General features: G+C 44.0%; 1 protein-coding gene across 2 annotated transcripts in view; it reads left to right on the forward strand.

The window, feature by feature from the left end:
- The window catches only part of LOC8037077 (transient receptor potential cation channel subfamily M member 7), a 152514-nt gene extending 142595 nt beyond the window's left edge, over positions 1 to 9919 (forward strand). For both annotated transcript variants that reach the window (XM_029967031.3, XM_040502655.2), the window contains exon 30: positions 4850 to 9919. In XM_029967031.3, coding sequence (XP_029822891.2) covers positions 4850 to 4960 — 111 coding nt within the window. In that variant the 3' untranslated portion in view covers positions 4961 to 9919. The remainder of the gene's footprint in view (positions 1 to 4849) is intronic.
- The last annotated feature ends 9820 nt before the right edge of the window (positions 9920 to 19739 follow it).

Here is a 19739-nt window from a genome sequence, read left to right on the forward strand (position 1 = left end):
GTGCCATTTGGTGTCAATCTTTTGATACCGATTTTAATAGAGAGATTGGCAACGCATAAATGTAATGTTTTTTTTTTTTTTTTTTTTTTTTTTAGGATGCTTAGAGCCCATAGATCATGTTATGACCGAACATAGACTATCGCAGAAAGTGGTTTAGAGCCTCTTTGACCCCTGAAACGGGGGGTGCACCTAAGACGCATGACAACTCTTTCGAACGGAGGGAGCGCACGACGAAAGATGTGGCAATTTTTGATGGAGTATATAGGTGCTGCCATCTGTCGAATAAAATACCACACTCGTTTAAGCTCACTTCTGTTCACTGGCTGGCAAAATAATTTAATTGCTTTGGTAGGAAATATCTGTTTTTGTTCTCGTTCAGTGATACTCAGAGCTTCGACAGACGTACAAATCATGGCATTGCTTCAGCAAAGTGACCCGAATACCTCGGACATGATCAGACGCTCAGTGACTGCAAAACCTCGGAAGTGTTGACGAGCCAACCCTGAAAATATATTTTTCTCCTTACCCACTTACGAAAAGAAAACGCTAACATGCATGACCTACCTTACAAAATCAAATGTTTAATTAATTGGCATTCAGCTTTTTAATTTTGTTCCTAAATAACTTTGTGAGGGCATGTCAGGCTTATTTTTTTTTTAGAAAATTGTGCTAAAAATTTATAACACTCAAATTAAATTTGATGGGTGAGGATATGACCAGCAATATAAAATTCAATGTTGCGCAAAAAGTTTTCTGAAAATAAATTTAGGGCTCTGTCATGCTTTGGGGTGCCTATTCAGGAATGCTTAGAATGCATTTCGTGTGTTCATGTTCAGAAATAGGCTGAATCTGATCCGCAATATCCGTAAATGACTATCACACGTTTGTATTTTGAGCCTGATTGCTGTTTTTTTTTTTTATAAATGGCGCACTCTGGCAAGTGTTCGAAGAGCAGCCAAAGCAGAGCACATCACGTCCTGTGCAACCGTGATGTAGTTTGCCTCAATATGAGCAAAGCTGCAGTGTGGCTGACGTCGTCAGGATTTCCTAGCCATTCCAGCCACCGAAGCGGTCAAAGCACACCAGCAATCAGGCCACCCCAACTAACCACAGAGCTGCTTTTGTATTAATTTTGAGTGACAGGTTAATTTTCTGTAATCTTGTAGAGGGAGAATAGCGATGTCTGGGACGCACAAAAGAGAGTCCCGTTGAGTGGGTAGTTCCTCCCTCCCCTCTTCTCTTATGCTGGCCGTAGAGCTGTTGGGATAACGTCAGGTTCAAAGCATGTATAGTTCTAGGCAAGGCAGTTATCATCACTACCTGTCAAGGTTCCTAGACGGGCATTACAAACGAGGCTTTAGCGACATCCACCAGGCGCTCTTTGCTAAACGTTTAATTTGTCTTAAAATTCCTTTTCATGTCTTTTTCAACAAGGTATTGGTGTGTTCGATGTGATACTGCTCCTTTGAACACATATAGACCAAAAAATAAGCGCCGAAACGTCGTTGTAGTATTTCTTTAAGAACCCATGGGCACAGCCTTACGAAACATAGCAGGTACTCGTATATATGTGCTATAAATGTACCTTGAAAGTTTCGTACAGATAGCTCTGAAAATAAGGAAGTTTAGGTTCAATGCCAGCTTTCCCTTTTAATGATATTGACAAGACCTTGAGATGAAGGAGAGAACTCGTGTGTTTACTGTCCTATCCCAAAAGACAGAACTGAATGCCCTAACGACATGCCTGCAAATAACGCCTAGCAAGTGCACTTTGATCTTGGGTACCTTGCTTGCCCAATTAAAATCATTTTTTATTTAATTTTTTTTTATTTCCAGGGACTTTATATTAATTAAGGGGGACGGGAATTTCAAAACGAGCGAAACATGGCAAACTTTTTTTTCATTATAATTTCGAAGTTTTCAGGGTCTAGATAAAGTATTTCCTCAGAAGATGTAAATATACTCAATCTCTAGCTCAGTGGTTCTCAAGCATGTATGTGTCGGGGATCCTTTGGGGATCGGCCAAAGTGATGGGGGACCCCATGCCAGCGGGAGGAGGGGGGTATAAAACAAGACAGCTAATTGCAGTGTGAAAATGGCCTCCTTTACTGTTATACACAGGACTAGTAAGAACCATCGGGTATAAAAGGATGAATGGGTGGATAGATGGTAACGGCTGTACTCTTAACATCATGTAGTAGCCAGCACCACCTAGCCAGAGTAACAAAAAAAAAAAAAAATCTGCCCCCCCTTTTTTTTTTTTATAAAACAAATTGCTTTTTTTTATTTTTATTTTGGTTTTTCTTCTTCTTCTTCTTCTGCCTATAACTGTAAAGGTTTGAGGGTTGAGGTGAGGGCTTCCCAGACCTCAAAAATAACTTTGCGGACCCCAGTGGCTCTGTAGAACCCCACGTGAGAGCCACTGCTCTAGCTATTAAAAAAACCAGCAAACTGAGCCTTGAGTTTGAGACATTTCCCTCTTGCGTGTTTTTTCTTTGGCTTATTTCAAAGCTTTTCCTCTTCTTTCAGCTCAGACTTGGGTAGCTTCACAACATGATTGACCAGTCTGTGTTTTCTCAGAAGACGTGCCATTTTTTTGGCAAAAACCATATTCTGAATTTGTAAAAAAATTATTCTGCTCAAGATGTGATGATACGTGTTTAATCACTACCTCTTCCAAAATTTTGCTACATATACTAAGCAAAGAAATAGGTCTATAATTGGAAACCTCCCTTGAATGACCTGCTTTTAAAATTGGAATTACTTTTGCTATTTTCCACTTTGAAGGGGCAGTGTGGAATAAAGTACTTAGCACTCCATTCCGCATATCTTTTTAATAAAGCACTGGGAATGTTATCCGGCCCAACTGCGTGTTTAACGTCAATACTCAAAAGGTAATTCACAATACCTTCCTCTGAGATAGTTATATTCAGCGATTTCATTGCATTCCCGGACTGCCACAGAAACTGAACAGCGTCCATCGTCTAAGCTAAAAACTGACGTAAACTATTTGTTGAAAGTATATCAGAAATATAATAAGCATCGTCCAAAATCTCATTGTGAATATTTCATTAATTTACTTTTGGTTTTGATGGTGACATGAAGTACCGAAACTTCTCAGGAGAGGGTTTGAAAAAGGAGGACATTGTCGCATTGAAGAATCTATGTTTTGTTTCTTTAATTTTTTTCTTAAGATCATAGTTCAATAGACCCTTTCCGAAATTCAGTCTGGCCACTTTGATCAATATCATCATCTGTAGAACGGCATCAGTGCCATATCAATGGCGGCCTTCTAGTGACTGATAAACAACATCCTTGCTGATAAAGGAAGACGTTGAAGATGCTCCTAAGCGGATGATGCGAGGCCTGTACATTTGGGAGGTTTGTATGACGCAACATAGGAATGGAATACAAGAGCTACGCATTCATTTCTAATAACTCAGATTCAGTCAATATGTGGACAGCACACAATCGGCTTTAAAGCCCTTTGGTGTATAGAATGTTCTCGAGGCATCGGTGTGGGTTGGAGCTAGTTCTGATTGCAGGTTCTTGGTCACTATTGAACTGAAAGTGATCGAGAAAGAACTCACACTGAGCAATTCTTCGCGTGCCGTTGACTTGCGAAAGTGACGATGCCGAAAAAATTTCATTTCCGCCATTGATATGGCAAAACATAAACTGCTATGCGAACCACCAGATGGCACTGAATTTAGGAAAGGGTCTATTGAATGATAAGGTTGTGATCTTTTGGTCGTTTACAAACTCTATGGTGTCTTTGGTGCAGTTGAATAATTTTTCTGTTAATCCACAGATCTTGTTTTATTCTTAACCTTCACTTTTTTTTGGTACAAACTGTGCAGCTGAAAACAATGTTTTCACAGAACTTTCGGAAAAAGTTAACATTGCACTCTGTTAATTAAGCAAAGAAACAGCCTGTATAGTAGTATTGAAAAAATTAATTTTACAGTTCTATTTAAAATCATTAAAAACTTACTGTAAAGAAAGTGTTTAAGTATTGCAAAAGATGTTTTTCTTCAACATGTTATATACAAAGGCATGGTTCTCAATTGACTTTCCTGATACAAGTATGTTGTGCCTTCTTTGGCCTTGTTTTTTAAGCTTTTGGATTTACACTGCGAAGTTTTGGCTTTAGGACATGTAGCCACCATTACACACAGAGGTGCTGATGACCAGATTGTGAAAAGTGTCTGCAGTTTTGCACCCGTCAACAAAGAAGAACCGAAATCAATGGGGTTCGGTGCTTTTTGTTGCTACCAGCCGGTCCCCTTGACTGTAGCCTTCTTGATGGAGGAGGTTGTTCATGGATGCTGCAGAGGCCACTCCTTGGATTGATGTCCAGCTTACACCGTTCTTGCCGAATGTGTTTTCTCCCGCTGAGCCGACAACGGTGGATTAACCTTCTGATCCACCACCGTCGGGCCACTGCATCTAAAGAGCCACTGACCCAGTTACAGTGGATGTACAAAAATGGAGAGCTTTTAATAATATTGCGGGAACGTCGACCAGCAGGCGAGTCAGCATCGCACCATGGAGCGGCGCGCGGCATTACGGGCAGGAATGAGCGCGTGCACACAAAGCATGTTTGTACACGAGCATCGTCTGCCGGGCCGTTCTGCCGACATCACGCTGTCCCTGCTCCTCATCTTTTGGCAGAGCTATCCGCCACAGGGGATGTGGGCAGTCAGCAAAAGGACCTAGCAGACGACGCTTGCACGTCACTGTGCTTTGTGCACACACGCTTATTCCCACTCCCCTTGCCGCACTGCTTCGTGCAGTGCCGCCTCATGCCACCTGCACGCGTGTTGCTGAGTCTGCGCTCTCCCGACAGAGCCACCTGTTGTGGAGGCTGGTGACCGAGGACCTGTTCAGCAAGCTACCCTCTGGCCAGTCCGTGCTGCTGCACCAGGTCACGAAGTCTCTGCAGGCCAGCATCCTCTGAGCGGCCCCCTCCCCGCCCACGGCGCGGCGGGAACCGCATGAGCCTCCGGGATCTCCACCGGGCACTTGGCTGGCTCGCAGCCGGACCCTGGGCCCCCGAGTTTCCTGGAGAGGTTTGAAAGATCTGCACGGTGTCGGCTTCTAGACGTTGTTGGTAGTATGGTGCCCGGAGCGTTCTCTGACCGTTGTGTTTACCGCACCCCCGAATGTGGTCCCTCCATTTCCCCCCGACGTCGTCGTAAAATTGTCGCGCCGTCACAGACGCAATCCTGGCCGTGGCGCAGTGGCGGAGGTTCGACGACGCAGTTTGTCGCCCTTTTGGAAACATCTTCAACGCGCGGGTGCGACGGGATGCTAAACACAACAGTTGAAAACATGTTACATGCGCCGTACTGGTAGGTGGATTCGGTGAGCTTGAAATGCTGTCCAGGGTTTAGAAATAGTTCAAACATTTCCAAAGATTAAAAAGGGAATATGCGCAAAAACAAATGCTGCATCGTTTTAATGCGGCATTTGTTTGTTCTATGCCGGATCGTTTTAATGCAGCATTCATTCGCGTCTAGCGGTTTATTGCAGGGATTAGACGTGGAGGTTCGGAAACTGTCACACCTTGCCCCAGTCGCTCGCGCGACATTTGGACGGAGTTTTCGAATTCTCGGCGACGCACACCCTAGTTTATTTTGCCGCGCAAAAGGTTGCTTTTATTGGCAGGCACGCTTGAAGGTGCAGCTCTGCGTCGTGGTCTTTCCGCTATACTTTTACATGAATCGGACCTCATTGTATGGATGTTTACTTTTTGGTCAGGAAACTTTGGATCGCCTTTTAGCAACAGGTATAGCCATGACCTGCTCAAATTGTGCAGCATGATTTTTATCTAATTTTATGTGGACGATCCTGAAATAATCTCTATAGAGTCGAGCCTTTTTGCGACGTGTTGGTTCACATGCCTTCACGCTTGGTGCTGCACCGGTTCAGCGTAGAACGCATCGGCGAGAGAGATAGTTGTTTCAGTCGACACGGTCCCTGTCGGTGCCTGGTCAGGCACTGCTTTTGAAGTGGTGCATTACCTGTGTAAAGTAGGAACAGTTCATTCCACAGCTCTTCCTACACCTTGCACCATGTGTCGAACACTGACTTCAGGGGACGTGGAAGAGCTGCTCTTAGTGATTCCTTGGCCCGTTAGGTGTCTCCTTCTTTTAGCGGTTATGAGAAAACCGGCCAGCACTTGACCGGTTAATTGCAACCCTGTGTGCTAGCATGGGCTTTGAACTAGTTCCATTACTGTCAGACTGCCATAGTATGGGAGCTTTTCATTGACAGGAGTTCCTTATATTGTTGTGGTAACCCATTGAAACAATGAGGAATGCGCCCAAACCTGTTTTTTCTTTTTTAAGCGGCCATTTTCGTAGAAGGTATGTTTATCTTAAAGGTGTTTGACTGTATGACAGTGTCCAAAAAAAAGTTTTATATATTTTAAGAGGTTTTATATTTTTGCCCAGACAATTATTTTTGTTTTTGGTCAAAATATGAAGGCATGTGACCTAACGACAGATGTTATTGTTTGCAAGCGAGTGCGGCAGGCTTGTTTACTAGACACTGCACATTGTGATTGTTATTGCTTTTTTTTTTTGCCTTACTGCAGCCAAACAGCTGCTCAAGTTGCCCGTCCTACCACTCAGTTTTGCTGCATCGTAGCTTTGCTCACTTTACCGGTCTTGCTTTTAAAATGTGCATTAGGAATCAACGGAAGTGTTGAAAAGTGGGCTAATTTGTATTGAATCATTACAAAACAATCCACAAAAAAAAAAGACTCATAACCTATATTATGAACCTTTAGTTTGACGTTCGCTGAAATGTTGTACCACGAGGTGTCAGTGATCGCATGTGCAAGCGGCGCATGTTCACACCCCCCCCCCCCCCCCCCCCCCCCCGTTTACACCTCTAGCTTTCTGTTCGGAAGAGACGTCCAGAGGTGGGCACAACCATCTGTAACACAAGACAAGCATACGTGAAAATCTGTATCCTGATAAAAACATTAGAAGCTTTTGAACGGTTGATCGTGCAAGGCCGAGTTCAATTCTACCATCGAAATGAACGCAAGCTGTAAAAAGTTTAATTATAATTTTTAATTATTTCATGACTTTTTGGCTCCACTGCCTCCTTCAGCATCGCTAAAGCTGCATTGTTTCTCTCTGCCTGTAATCCTTTTCCTTGCCCGCATCCCATGTTCTCCTGAAGCAGACCAATCCCAAGCTTTTCTATCTTGGTACTCAGGGTGCTTACTGTATTCTGCAGCATGTGGGATGCTGGCTAGGAGTGGAACCACTCTTGCGGATATAATGCCCTTGTCTTTCATTCAATTTCCCAGAATCTGCAAGCAGTACTTTTCTTCTTGGCGGACCAGTAGTAATTTTGCTCTGTGAACGGTAACTGCTTGCCACCGACACACTGCACTTGGGCGTGTTTGCCTTTATCGACGACGGGCACTTTGCCTGGTTTTCCCTCGTCCAACAGAGGTACAAGAGACATTCAGTGTAGTGGTTGCCGGGAAGCAACGACCGGCTCGGTCAAATAAAAATGACTCAAACGGTGGTGCAAACCTTAGCTTGGGTACACAAACGGATTGAGAACAGATGGCCGTGCTTTTGAACGTATCAGTCAAACGGAATGGTGCCTTAACACGAGCATCGCCATGGAGCATGTCGTCATTGGTCAACACCGGCCACCCCATCACTGTTCATGCCAGAAGGTTGCCTTAGATGTTCCCTGGATTTCAAAAAGAAGGGCATTATAGTCACCGAACTTGTAACAGTTGCGAAGTCGTCGAAAGAATTTAGATTGCCATATCACGTAAAAATGTGTCGTCATCTTACTGTTGCCAAAACGAGATTAAATTCCCAAAGCCCTAGCTTGGCTGAATTGAGTCGCACAGGCAGGTGACTGGCAGTGCTTTGCTCCTTCTTGTCTTCTTGTTCTTTCTTTCTTTCTCTAGCTCAGTGGTTCTACCCCATTGATGTTTCGTGGACACCCTGTGAATCGGCGGAGATAATGGAAGACCCGTTCGTGGTGAGGGGAAGGGAAAAAAAGTATAGGTTAATTATAATGATTTAATAAACGAATATAACTGAGGGTTAGTGTGAAGTAGACTTTTCTCATTGACATACACACGAGGAAACTCGCCTGAAGATTAAAATCTTTCTTTATAATCGGAAAAAACAAAACTTGTATTGCCGTGCTTGACTGATGAGGCAGGGCTTTACATACCCTAGAATGCCTTCACGGACCCCCATTTGAGAACCACTGTTATAACTAATAAACTGGGCCTCCTCGCTACTTACCTTTTCACAACCTTTCCCAGTGTCTTCCTTTTCCCCTCCCCCCACCCTGATCACGTGACACACCAATTCAGCTTCCCCAAAATTTATAAAAAATATAGGGTCTTTGCTCCCGGATTAACTGTTTAATGTCCACCAAACAATTAAAGCAATCTCCATTAAATATTGCATTTCACGCATTATAGGACTTCAATTTTAGAAGAGTTGTTGCCAATTTTTTACCGTACCCTTCGAGCATTCCCTCCTGACAAAATGTGGGTATCTATTCTTTCACCGGCAACCGAGCGAACGGGACATTTCTAGTTGTTTGTATCATGAAAATCCGAGAAGGATTTTTATGAGGCAAAGTTCCATTGACTCAACATGAGGGGAACCTGAGTTAATTTCAGCATTAGTTCACCTTTTCTTTTGTGCTGTGTCACGTTTGCCATACTGCAGGCCTAAAGTCGTCAATTTGAACAATAAACTGGGAACTCTTTGCGCACACAAATCTTTCGGTTAAGCAGATTGCTCTTCCCGGCAGCCACTGCCAAGCAGTCACCCATGACAGAGCTAGAGTGTTTCCAGTGGCTCCTTGATGCATTCTGCCATACTTAATTTTTCGCTGTACAAAGTAAAGGCATGTGTACATTTCTGTACATTTCAGATTTCTTTTATATAATTCTAGAGAGTTGCGACTTCACTGAGCTGCAGTGGAAAATAGTTTGCTTTTCAAACTAATCTGTGATGTGGCCTATGACTTATTTAATGGGTGCTATGACAGCAGCGCGAAAAGCCTGTCTGAATCTGAGAAAGGGCGGATTGTGTTTAAGACTAGAAAGTGTTCTGGCTCAGCGTAATCCATCACTTTCCAAAAAGTTGGTGCCTCCTGTCAGACACCTGGTTCGAGGATCCCTCAGTAGGAAACTCGAGGAGGGTGCCATTAGTAAGGAAGGGCGAAGAAACTTCTTTGTACCAATTTGGGGGATAAAAGATAAGCCACAATGGGCTCAAAAGTGATGCTTTGGGAGCTGAATCTAGGTCTCCCTAGCTCACTGGTGCCTACGGGATCTAGCTTGGTTGCTCGAAGGAATATTTATGCTCGCCTGTACGGAATTTTATGCCGAAAAACTCAAACCAGGAATTCGGAAAATGGTGGATTAGGGTTGTACCATATCTTGGCATTGTTGTGTTTTTGGTCTGGTATAGTTTTTACCTAGTTTCATGTTGTTGTTATTTACAATTGAAATTGTGTAGTTTGTTACAGATCTTGTTAAGGTATTCTAGGTAGTAGTATTTTTGTGGATAACCGGGTATGCCTTTTATCTAGCGGCAGAAGTGTATAGGCTATTGTCATAGTAATTATGCAAGATTTCCTCACGCAGATGGCCTGTGATGTGCATAGGAAGAGATAGCTTTATTGTGTGCTCCAAAGTATGCAATGATGCGAGTGTGTGGTTAATTTAAGGCCTCGTTCACCAACAATTTTGTATATGGGGCGCATGTCACATTTTTCTACAAGTGCCTCTCAGTGCTTTTGTAGTCAAAGTTTTATAGTATATTCCACGCTTCTTTGTACTTGTGCAGGTGGATGTGGCTTTCCAACCTCTGCATTATGTCGTTGATATTAAACTTGTCTCTCATCACCGTGTTGTCTTCCTCAATCATCAAGGGAGAGTGGGGCAACTCTGACCTTTGAGAAGTACTTGCCTCCGAAATTTCTCCCAAGTTACTACAAGTAGTGCCACCTCACTGCTGCAAGTTCACCCATTGAGATCTATTCTCACATGGAAGTGTAGAGTCATGTGGAAACGTAAAACAAATGTTTAATACAGCAAACTTGTGTGTGCAACTAAGCAAAACAAAACTGTTTGTTCTGTGATGACAACAAAAGAGCGACTAACCACAAGCAGCGCGCTGCCACTCTTTGTGCGCGAGCTATGTTCACACATGTTCTGAACGAGAACAAACGATAACGGTAGAGAATTAATTAACTGCAACTTTCCGGAAGAACGACTGGTAAAGGACCGGGCCAACAGGATTTGATCGCCGTATCTCCACGTGGCAGCCGCTTGTGCTGCCAATTCCGCCACACGTTAAGCCAGTGACTGACTGCGTGCTCAAGCATGTTCAGTTCTAGGAACTGCCATGCCGTGCATATAGATTGTCAGGGTTCACGTCGGGGAAACCCGTGACACACCAGGTATCGGGATTCGCTACGGTTGTCACTCCTTTATTCTCTCGACGTAATGTGGCCACTGTCCCACTCTTGTTTGATATGTTTGATCTCCACCCCCCTACCCCGATCCCTAATTCCTCCGACAACTGGTGCACTCTTTTATGGGTTTGCTACAGTTGGTCAAACGCCATTTCATCCACATTTTATCGAAGCTCGGTTTAGAAAAAGAAGAGCCTCTGTCCGGAGAATTGATAGAAAAGGGGATGCTTATTAGCGAATTCGTTTATTTGGTGTAAGCAGGTCTTGACGCCGCTAAAGGCTAGTGTGTGACTCACTGATGCGTGTTTGCCCAAGCCCTTGCTCCCCTTTCCCCCTCTCCTCTCTTGCTTCCCTAAACTAGGCAACTTGGAAACATTTTCTTGCAAAAACAACAGGGTTGTGACGTGCGTGGAAGCTGATTAGTCATACTTCGAATATGCTGGCTTCCAATCCCTTAAATCACAATGCCCTAACCCAGACAACACGCATAGTCCTGAGGACGTCCTCAACTGGTCGACACGTCTTCGACCTACCAAAGACGACCCAAGGACGTCCTCAACTGGTCGGAACATGTTCGTCCCGCCAAAGTTGTACTGAGGACGTTTTCAAGATGGTGTGTTTATGGGATTTGGAAAAGTCTTCAGATGGTTTTCAGCAACTTCGTCGTGCATTAACTCGCAATTAAAAACGAAACCAAATTAGAAATAGTGAACTAAAAAAATTGTTTAATTTAAAAATTTTTTAACTGTTTTGCAGTTTAATTAACTGCAAATATTTTGTAATTTGGATGTGTTGTAAGTACAGAGTAGACCGCGTATAACGTATGTCGGGGGAGTCGCGAAAATCCGCGCTATAAGCGGTACCGCGCTATAACCAAAACATCAATTTTTCAGGCCAAAATGCATGCCATCAGACAACTTACCTTTGTAAAAGAATTTATTTTATGTTAGATGAAAAATAAAGCTTAGTTTGGGGAAAGTCTTTTTTTAACCAGACTAGTACACTTCTCTCTCAAGTGTGTCAAACATTTTGAAAGAAATGAGCGACTTTTGCCTCGCGCAGCCTTTTAAAGGGGTACTCCACCGATTTTTTGAGCTACCTCAACTAACTATATTTTCTGACTCCCCGGCCTTTAGCCTTTCCGGTATGCTATTCAGCATCGCGAAATTCATAATAGGTATTGTGAAATCGGCAAATGAAAATGGTGCAAAAACCAATATCCAAATATTCGCGCACTTTTCAGTGCCGTGACGTCAGTGGCAGGCATTCTTGCCAGTCGAGCAAGTAGTCTAAAAATAGAATATGCCAATCATTTGTTCCGTGCTGGAGCGCGGATACGGGAGCGAGCTTCCAAAGCACTCATTTTACACCAAGAAACCGCTTCAAATCTGTTGGGAACAACTTCTGTAGTCCAAAAAGTTAACCCCTGCCTTCCACTGACGGCACTTTGTTGTTGTTGCCAGTAGAGACTTTCAGTTTGAAAAACATGGTGAAGACCAAAACTGTAAATTCAATAACTTCGCGAAAAAACAATATTTTCACCTAATATTTGGGATACTATTTTAGCAATGTTTGTTGGTTAGTTTAGCAAAATTTCAAGCAAATCGGAGACAATGAAAAAACCGGTGGAGTACCCCTTTAACGGCGTCGCCGGTTGCGGACGGACGTTGCGAGCGTTCAGGATTGCTAACCGTAATCACTTTTCTCCGGTGATAAGGACGCGTGAAAATTCGCATCCTGATAGCAACGCTGTTTCTTGTCGTCACTACACATGTAAATATCGCAACTTTTTTTTCTTCAGTGGTATGCTTCAACTTGGTCAGGAAGCACGATGGTCCAGTTTTCAGCCATGCAGCTGCTTTTCATCGTAGATCGCTTAGTCTTGCGCAACGTTACTAGAACCACTCAGTTGGGAAACTGCCATAGAGATTGCCCTGAAAAAGTGGCCCCAATCTGTCCACCACAAGCGAGCTAATGGCGAACACAATGCCGCCATTTCTCCCGCAGCGGCCATTCGAGGAACTGCATGTTACTTCTATTTTGGCTTTAATCGGCCATTTTGGTGCCGAAACAGATACATCGGGAGAGGTTACAGGGGTGCCACCCCCGTCTCCCCAGCGGACACGCCGCGAATTTCTATCGAAGTTAAAATGCACCTAGGTCGGGACGCGCTACCGCTGAGGCATGGTTGTATAAAAACAATATTAATTGTTCCGCAAAACCTTGCAAACTAAAGATTATAAAAACATCACGCGCCCTTCATTTTGTACTAAACTCCAACAAATTTCATACAAAAAAAGTCTTTTCCGTTTGTTTTTTCGCGAAAACGTGCTTTCTAAAAGCTCAAGGTGACCACAGTACAGACATGACCAAGCAAATGACAAAGAGTGGCGCTGTTGTCGTATTTGGCTCGGTCTCGGTGGACGCCAGCGGCCCAGGTTTCGACGACGAGTTTCCCAACTGAGTGTTCTAGTAACGTTGGTCTTGCGTTTGTCGGATATCGTTGTAAAATATCCAGCTTTCAACCGTTACTTGAGCGAATTTTAGGAAAGTCTCAAAATACACTGTTTTTCTTTCGTTTTTATTTTTTTATTTTTTTTTTACAAGGTTGTTGGATTTTTATGTTGTAAGCACAATCTTTTCATCCTCTGGGATATGAAGTTCCTCGAGTGTAGGAGACTGGCCTTTTGGGCAGTGATCACAGTGGTAGGGAAACTAAATTCCAGCTCTCATTTTCTAGCTTGAATGTGTTGCATGTTGCACCGTAACCTCAAAAACACCAGTCTTCCGTTGAAAGGCACAAGAAAACTAATTTTAAAGCTAAATAAACGATCTTTCAATGTGCACCTGGTGGATGCATGCGGAGCCTATTTGGAAAGTAGTCTAGCAACGTTGTGGAATCTGCTACGTAGCCGTGACGTAGCAGATTCGTTCGGAGCAGCGCCGCTCTTTGGCATTTCAACATTTTCCCTCTTAGCTTTCCTCCTCAACTCACAAGTCGCGCATTGTACCAAACGGTCCAAGAAAACGGAAAGGAAGGACTCCCCTCTTTTTCGGACCCTCGTTCGTGCAACCGGACACAGCCATTCTCTCCCTAGAAGATTAGCCCGTCGCTCAAAACTCGAACAAAAGTTTCTTTCCCCACCCCATTCAGCCCTAAGCTGACAGTGTTGTGGAAGCTACGTGCTCCTTAGGCCAGCCACACGCTCGTCACCCCACGGGTACTTCGAACGGCTCGGTTGTAACGTGCTGACGCTATTGACACCACTACAACGCTGACAACGCCACCAAGGGCAAAGCTCGTAACCACGCCTGCCTTGCTACTCCACGAACGCGGGAAATCTTTTCTTCCTGTTTTTCTTTGCGCCGAATATCCCATGACGCATCGGGCTGTCCGTTCGCTTCTCTTCGAGTGCTTGCTCGAGCGTACCGTTTGGAACGAAAAATATATCAAGTCGTTCAAAATACAAACGTGCGATTATCATTTACGGTTATTATACGTCATGCTTGACTCATTCCCGAACTAAGTTTGAATATTTCAATTTTTGTTTCCGTACCTCTTTAAAGTTACAGACCTGTTAGCGGGTCGCACAGAAACTGAGTTCATTTCACCAGTTTTGAATGTTGAACCTGTAACGTTCTCTACAGCGGCGATACAAATATAATAATTGGCGCAGCGCACACAAACGCACACTTCCTGGTGTGGAATACATTTTACCCATCTAGGGCGCAAGTTATTCCTTGCGCCGCAAGGAATAAAGTTTCGTTAGCTCAACGCCGGAATCAGGATGCTTGTCTTTGTATACACGAAAGGCCTCTCGGATTGAGCGTGTCAGGAAGCGCTTTGGCACGAACGTTTTCTCCCCGTCGTACATGACAGAGATCAGGTCCTTCTGGTTGGGACCTTGGCGCGAACTCTGTAGCTCGTCTTTCGTGAAGTACTCTATAGTCGGTTGCAGGTTAAGAAGGTAGCGGCGAATGCCCCTCAAAGGGAATCCTATATCCTTCCGCCACCTCCGCGTCCAATAGCGTCCCATCGTTTCCGTGACGTCGCGGCCAACGCGCGAGGAGGGTCTTGCCTTTCTGTACATATTTGCTTTATCTTTCGACTTCGACTTAGCATTGTGGAAGCCACGAGAGGGAGATTAGAGTTTTCCCCCACCGACGGAAACAAATACGATTTTCGGGGATTAGCTTCCTTCCCTTCCCCCCCCCCGATGGATACAAAGGCTGCTTTCAGGGGCTCGGTTCCCTCCCCGATGAATACAAAGGTCGCTTTCTTAAAAAGTGGGATCGGAGACAAGTTGGAATCCATTGAAGCGGAACAAGGAGCGTTTCCAGCGAACTCTTCTTTCGACTGCGGAGAAATTTGAAACGGGCGCATCACGCTTGTGGGAGGAGCTTCTCCTACCTTCTTGACTTGTAACCGACTATAGGGCAGCACACACGTTCTCAGGGCTCACCTTGCACCTCGTGTAAGGATCCGGTTCATACCACGCGCCATGCTTTTCCTTGCCTAAAACGTAAACACTGTCGCCATGTTAACCTTTCCCAGGTTAATATGGCGACAGTGTTTACACTCTGTTGTATTTAGGCGGGGCTCGAGTATTTGGGGGTTCTGCTCTCTGTCGGTGTGCCTCTTTGTGCCTGATATTATCGCCCGCGAAGCCAGCGAGTGGGATGGCGACAGGCACGACTGCTCAGTAAACAGGCATCGGCGGCCAAATTTTGCTGGTTGAAGCGAACCCCCTCATCCTTGACAGCAAGCAAAGAAATAAAAAAAAAAAAAATATTGTATCGGTTGTTTGCCAGAACTCGCGACGACTGTCGCCTGCTACTTCCGTCAACTATTGCACCATAATCGTGATCTTCGCGAGGAAATGATGTTGCTAGCCACAGAACACTATCACGCTGAAAGGGAATGCTTGAATATGTTTTTATTCTAGGTATAAGTCAGGGGTATATATCCCTGACTTATACCCATAGAAAGAGAGATAGACGGTAAGAGAGGAGCATATAGTGCCGTAGGAATATAAAGTTGACAAAGTGGCCGATGGCTGCAGGATCTTTTCTCGGATCACTAGAGTTAGTTATATGATAGCTCTTTGTACACAGTAATTTCTCCTCAATTTTAGTGTGTGAACGATTTATATAGTTATCAATGGGCCTCATCTGAATAAAAATATATAAACGATGTGTGTTAGTTTCATGAATTTAGAACTCAGAGTAACTTCTTGCATAGGGCATTGCTAAATGTAGGCTTTGAAAAAGGACCCTACTTTTTGGGGAGTTGTTTTTTTCTTTCTCAATAAAATAATGCAGCATGTTTTAAAGAAATGAATGCCGAAATAGATTATAACAGGGTACCTAAATTAAAAAAAAAAAAAAAAATGAAGGTGGTGTGTTTTTTTTTATTTGCATCGGAATTTTTCGTTGTTTGACTTTTTTCCCATGTTTGCCTAAATATATCCTGACTATCGTATCACTCAGATACCTTGTTTTTTTTTAAAATAATAGCCATATATAAGTAGAATACTCTCTACAAATTATATAGTAATGATTAACTTATTTCATGAGATACAGGCCTCCAAATTTTACCATTTGTCGTTCGAGCCGGCTATTTGGCAATTTTTAGACATATTATTGCTTTATATTACAAGCAAGCTATACCCATAGCTTGCGTCTAAAATGTATGAGAATTCTCCTAATGAAACCATTTTATTTATTCACTCTCAAACGTGGCCCCTCCATCAGTGCACGTTAATGCGATTGTCCACCTCTTCATGCCTTACGATTTTTCCTGTTCCCAAATTTTTTTTCTGGTCAAAACTAAGTTTGGATTCGTTTATACCAGACAATAGCATATAAAAACTTCAGTTGATTTAAAAATGTCGAGCAGCTAACCTTTGGTCGATCTTATCTGAAATCAATCACCCTGCTGCTTTACGGAAGCCCCAACGCCACACCCATTGACAGTTTCGCTGAAGCCTTTTCCGGTCAATGGCAGGCTCGATGAGTAGACGTCCCCCTTGTTCAACCCCTAGTCCTTCGAGGGGTGAAGGTTCAGGTTCAATTATGATGACCTCTCCCTTTTATGGGGAGAGGTCATCATGCATGTCTTTGTGTGAGAGGGTGACCTTCAATCCTTATAGTGCTGCACCAAATAAGTCACTTGCGGGTGAAATCTTCAAGGTCGCGCCCCAGTAGTCAAAGCTGAATACGATAAAATCGCCACGAATGCAGTTGTAACGCGTAGATAGGCTACGGCAAGTGCAGCTTCATCGTGGTGGCCCTTACTGTACAAATATTTCGAGTTAACAGAAAAGAAAAATTACAATCTATTTTTAAGTGCCTTCTCTAGTCATCCAGAACTAAAGCTTTTAAAAGGACACTGACACTCCCCAAAAAAGTGTTTTAGAGCGCAGCTCTTAGGCGCCCGTTTCTGGCTTGAGCGGCGGTGCCGCCAGCGTAACCGCGCGTTGCATTATGGGACGTTTCCCATAATGACGTCACGTGTGACGTCACAAGGCTCACTAAGGTCACGAGTGACGTCACGAAGGTTACGACCTTCACAGTGAAGGTCGTGAAGCCACAAAGTGAAGGACACGAGGCCTTCAGGAGTGACGTCACGAGGGAGGAGGAGGAGAGGGCATACCCTCCTCTCCGTACCCTCCGCTTTTCCTCCCCAAGAGCTGTGCTCTAAGTCGGCATTACAGGGAATTGAAAACGTCTTTTTTATTATTTGCCAGGCGATTCATAATGGTATCAAAAGACTACCCAATCAATATTTTGCTACAGTGTCGCATATATTTTTAATAAATTGAAAAAGCGCAACTGCTCGAAAGCGTAACTGGGCAGGGGAGAAAGAGGAAATAGAGAGAAGTGCATTTGCCAGAAGTCAAGTGGTTGTGCAATTTTCTTTTTTTCAATCAACGTATTTGCAGCTTTTTAGAAGCCACAATAAATGGGTATCATATTTCTTTTCCTATTTTTAATATTTAATGTGTGCCTTCGATGACCCACGACGTTTATTGCATTTGGTGGCTCTGTCTCAACCATAGAAAACAGCATGGGACCACGAAGAACAGAGTGAGCGTGACTGAAACCGGCCAATTTCAGATGCAGTTTTCGGGCGGAAAGGAAACAAATTTCGAGCTGGAAATTGTGTTCTGGGTAGTTGGGCCCTCATGTGTCATGTAGAAATAAAAACCTTGGCGAGCATAAAGAAGCATGTCAAGGTAAGCACGATTTGTTTTTCTTGCTCTTTTTGTTTTGTGCATTCCGTTTTGTGCATGAATCTTCAGTTACTAACCATACAGCTTTGGCAGGGTTTTCTTTCATGTCAGCCAGCTTCTCGCCATCTTTTTAATTAATAGTCTGCCATTTTTGTGCAGAAACCACACAAGCAAAGCCTGGCTGTGTTTGAAACTCCTTACGTGCATCACGCAGTAGGGATAGACGACCGCACGCCGGTAGCATGCAAGTGTTTCTAGTGGCGTTGGGTACGATCACGGTGGAAGAAATACATTTAGGTGATGACTCTGGCCGCTCTTCCCGCGGGGAGCGAGCGAATGTGTTCGGAGCTAGCCTCGAACCAGGTGCCCTATGTTGCACGTTTCGGACTCCCACGGCGACTACAGAGAAGGAAGTGACGTGAACAACGCAGCAATTGCAGATTGGATGTTCATTGATGATGAGAGATCAGTCAACATCCAATCTGCATTTGCTGCGATGTTGACGTCACTTCCTTCTCCGTAGTCGCCGTGGGAGTCCAAAACGTGCAACATAAAGCCTCAGGAGTAGTTAGTTCCGCGCCGCCGCGGAGGGCACTGAGCTATGATCACCGTGGGTATGAGGTCCCTCCTCGGCGGCCACGGTTGTCGGCGGCGTAGAGTGCTCGCCTTTTTCGCAGTGTGGTGGTGTGGTGGTGGTGTGCGGCCAGTGGTTGGCCTCGTGTTTTGCTCTGGTGCTCTGTCGATCACAGGTCCACCATCGTGCACGAAGGTGAGCCTTAACCCGAAGGAGAAGTAGTTATGCTATAAGGATGGAAAAGACGTGCTTCGTTTTTAACTGGAATTCGGGGTACCGGAACTGTGCAGAGCGAGCGTCCTTGTTTAAAGCTCCATCCAATGACGGTCGCTGGAGCAGCGGCGTCGTGCAATCCCGAGGGCCGATCGTAAGTTGCCACTTAGTCTCTTCATCTCGTTGACCAATTGAAGACCAAGCTTGACAGTCTTATTTCGGTCGAAGGCTGGGAATGCGAAGAGGTCTGGACAGAAAAGGCTGAAGGAACCAAGGCTGTGGACTGCATACTATATTATCTAACCGGGTTTTTGAGTATGAAAATGAAAAAGGCTACACGCTGCCCTGCACGTCGATCCGCTTTCAGCATCGACAAGTACACTTCTGCTGAACCAGCACTGACAAACGTGAAGAATAGAGGAGGCCTTATACACACCAAACGGAACCTTTTCCAGCTACTAAAGAAAGCGGAACAGTTTTTCGTGGAAAATAAAAGCCGCTAGACTGTCTACTGGGACACAATCGACAGTGTTTTTGACACACGCAGAATAACGTTTCCATGCGCTGAACTCAAAGAAACGATTGCCCAGTTGCTCGACTACTACATCAGCATGCGAATGCGACAACACTCTAAGCATATTCCAATGAGCATGAACAAACAAGCTCAAGAAAAGAAGAAATCAGCCAAGCAGTGCTTGTTTTAGTTTAAGAGCGTGGGCGAGACACACAGGATGTAGGAAATGGCGTTCTTTGGTAGTATATGCAGTGAATTGAGCTTTTGTGTACATTTTAAAGCAAAAATATTTGTCAGGTATTTTTTTTTTCCTGTAAGACGGGGTGACACCATATTGTGAGTGTATATATATATATAGATGAAAATTTATTTATGTTGTTTGTTTTGTTTGACTTGTTTGACTTTCAGTCACTGTGTCATCATTTTGAGCCAGTATGTCACCATACTGTGTCCTCATTTCAGTCACTACGTCATCATAAATAAAAATGTTTTCTGCTCACATATGGTTTGTATGCACCACAGTACCAGTTGACATCGTATGTATAAACCATTCGTAATGATAATACCTTTGTGCGCATGTAAAGAATTATTTAGGTCCCACTATGTAACATTAGTAAAATTTATTTTTTCAATAAGAAGGCAGGAGCAGGGTGGAAAAAATCCCATAAAGCCACGCAATGTGTTTAAACAATTTACGGAACTGTTACCAAAC

The sequence above is a fragment of the Ixodes scapularis genome, unplaced genomic scaffold, assembly GCF_016920785.2.
Source record: "Ixodes scapularis isolate PalLabHiFi unplaced genomic scaffold, ASM1692078v2 PGA_scaffold3__209_contigs__length_174095766, whole genome shotgun sequence".
NCBI lineage: Eukaryota > Metazoa > Arthropoda > Arachnida > Ixodida > Ixodidae > Ixodes > Ixodes scapularis.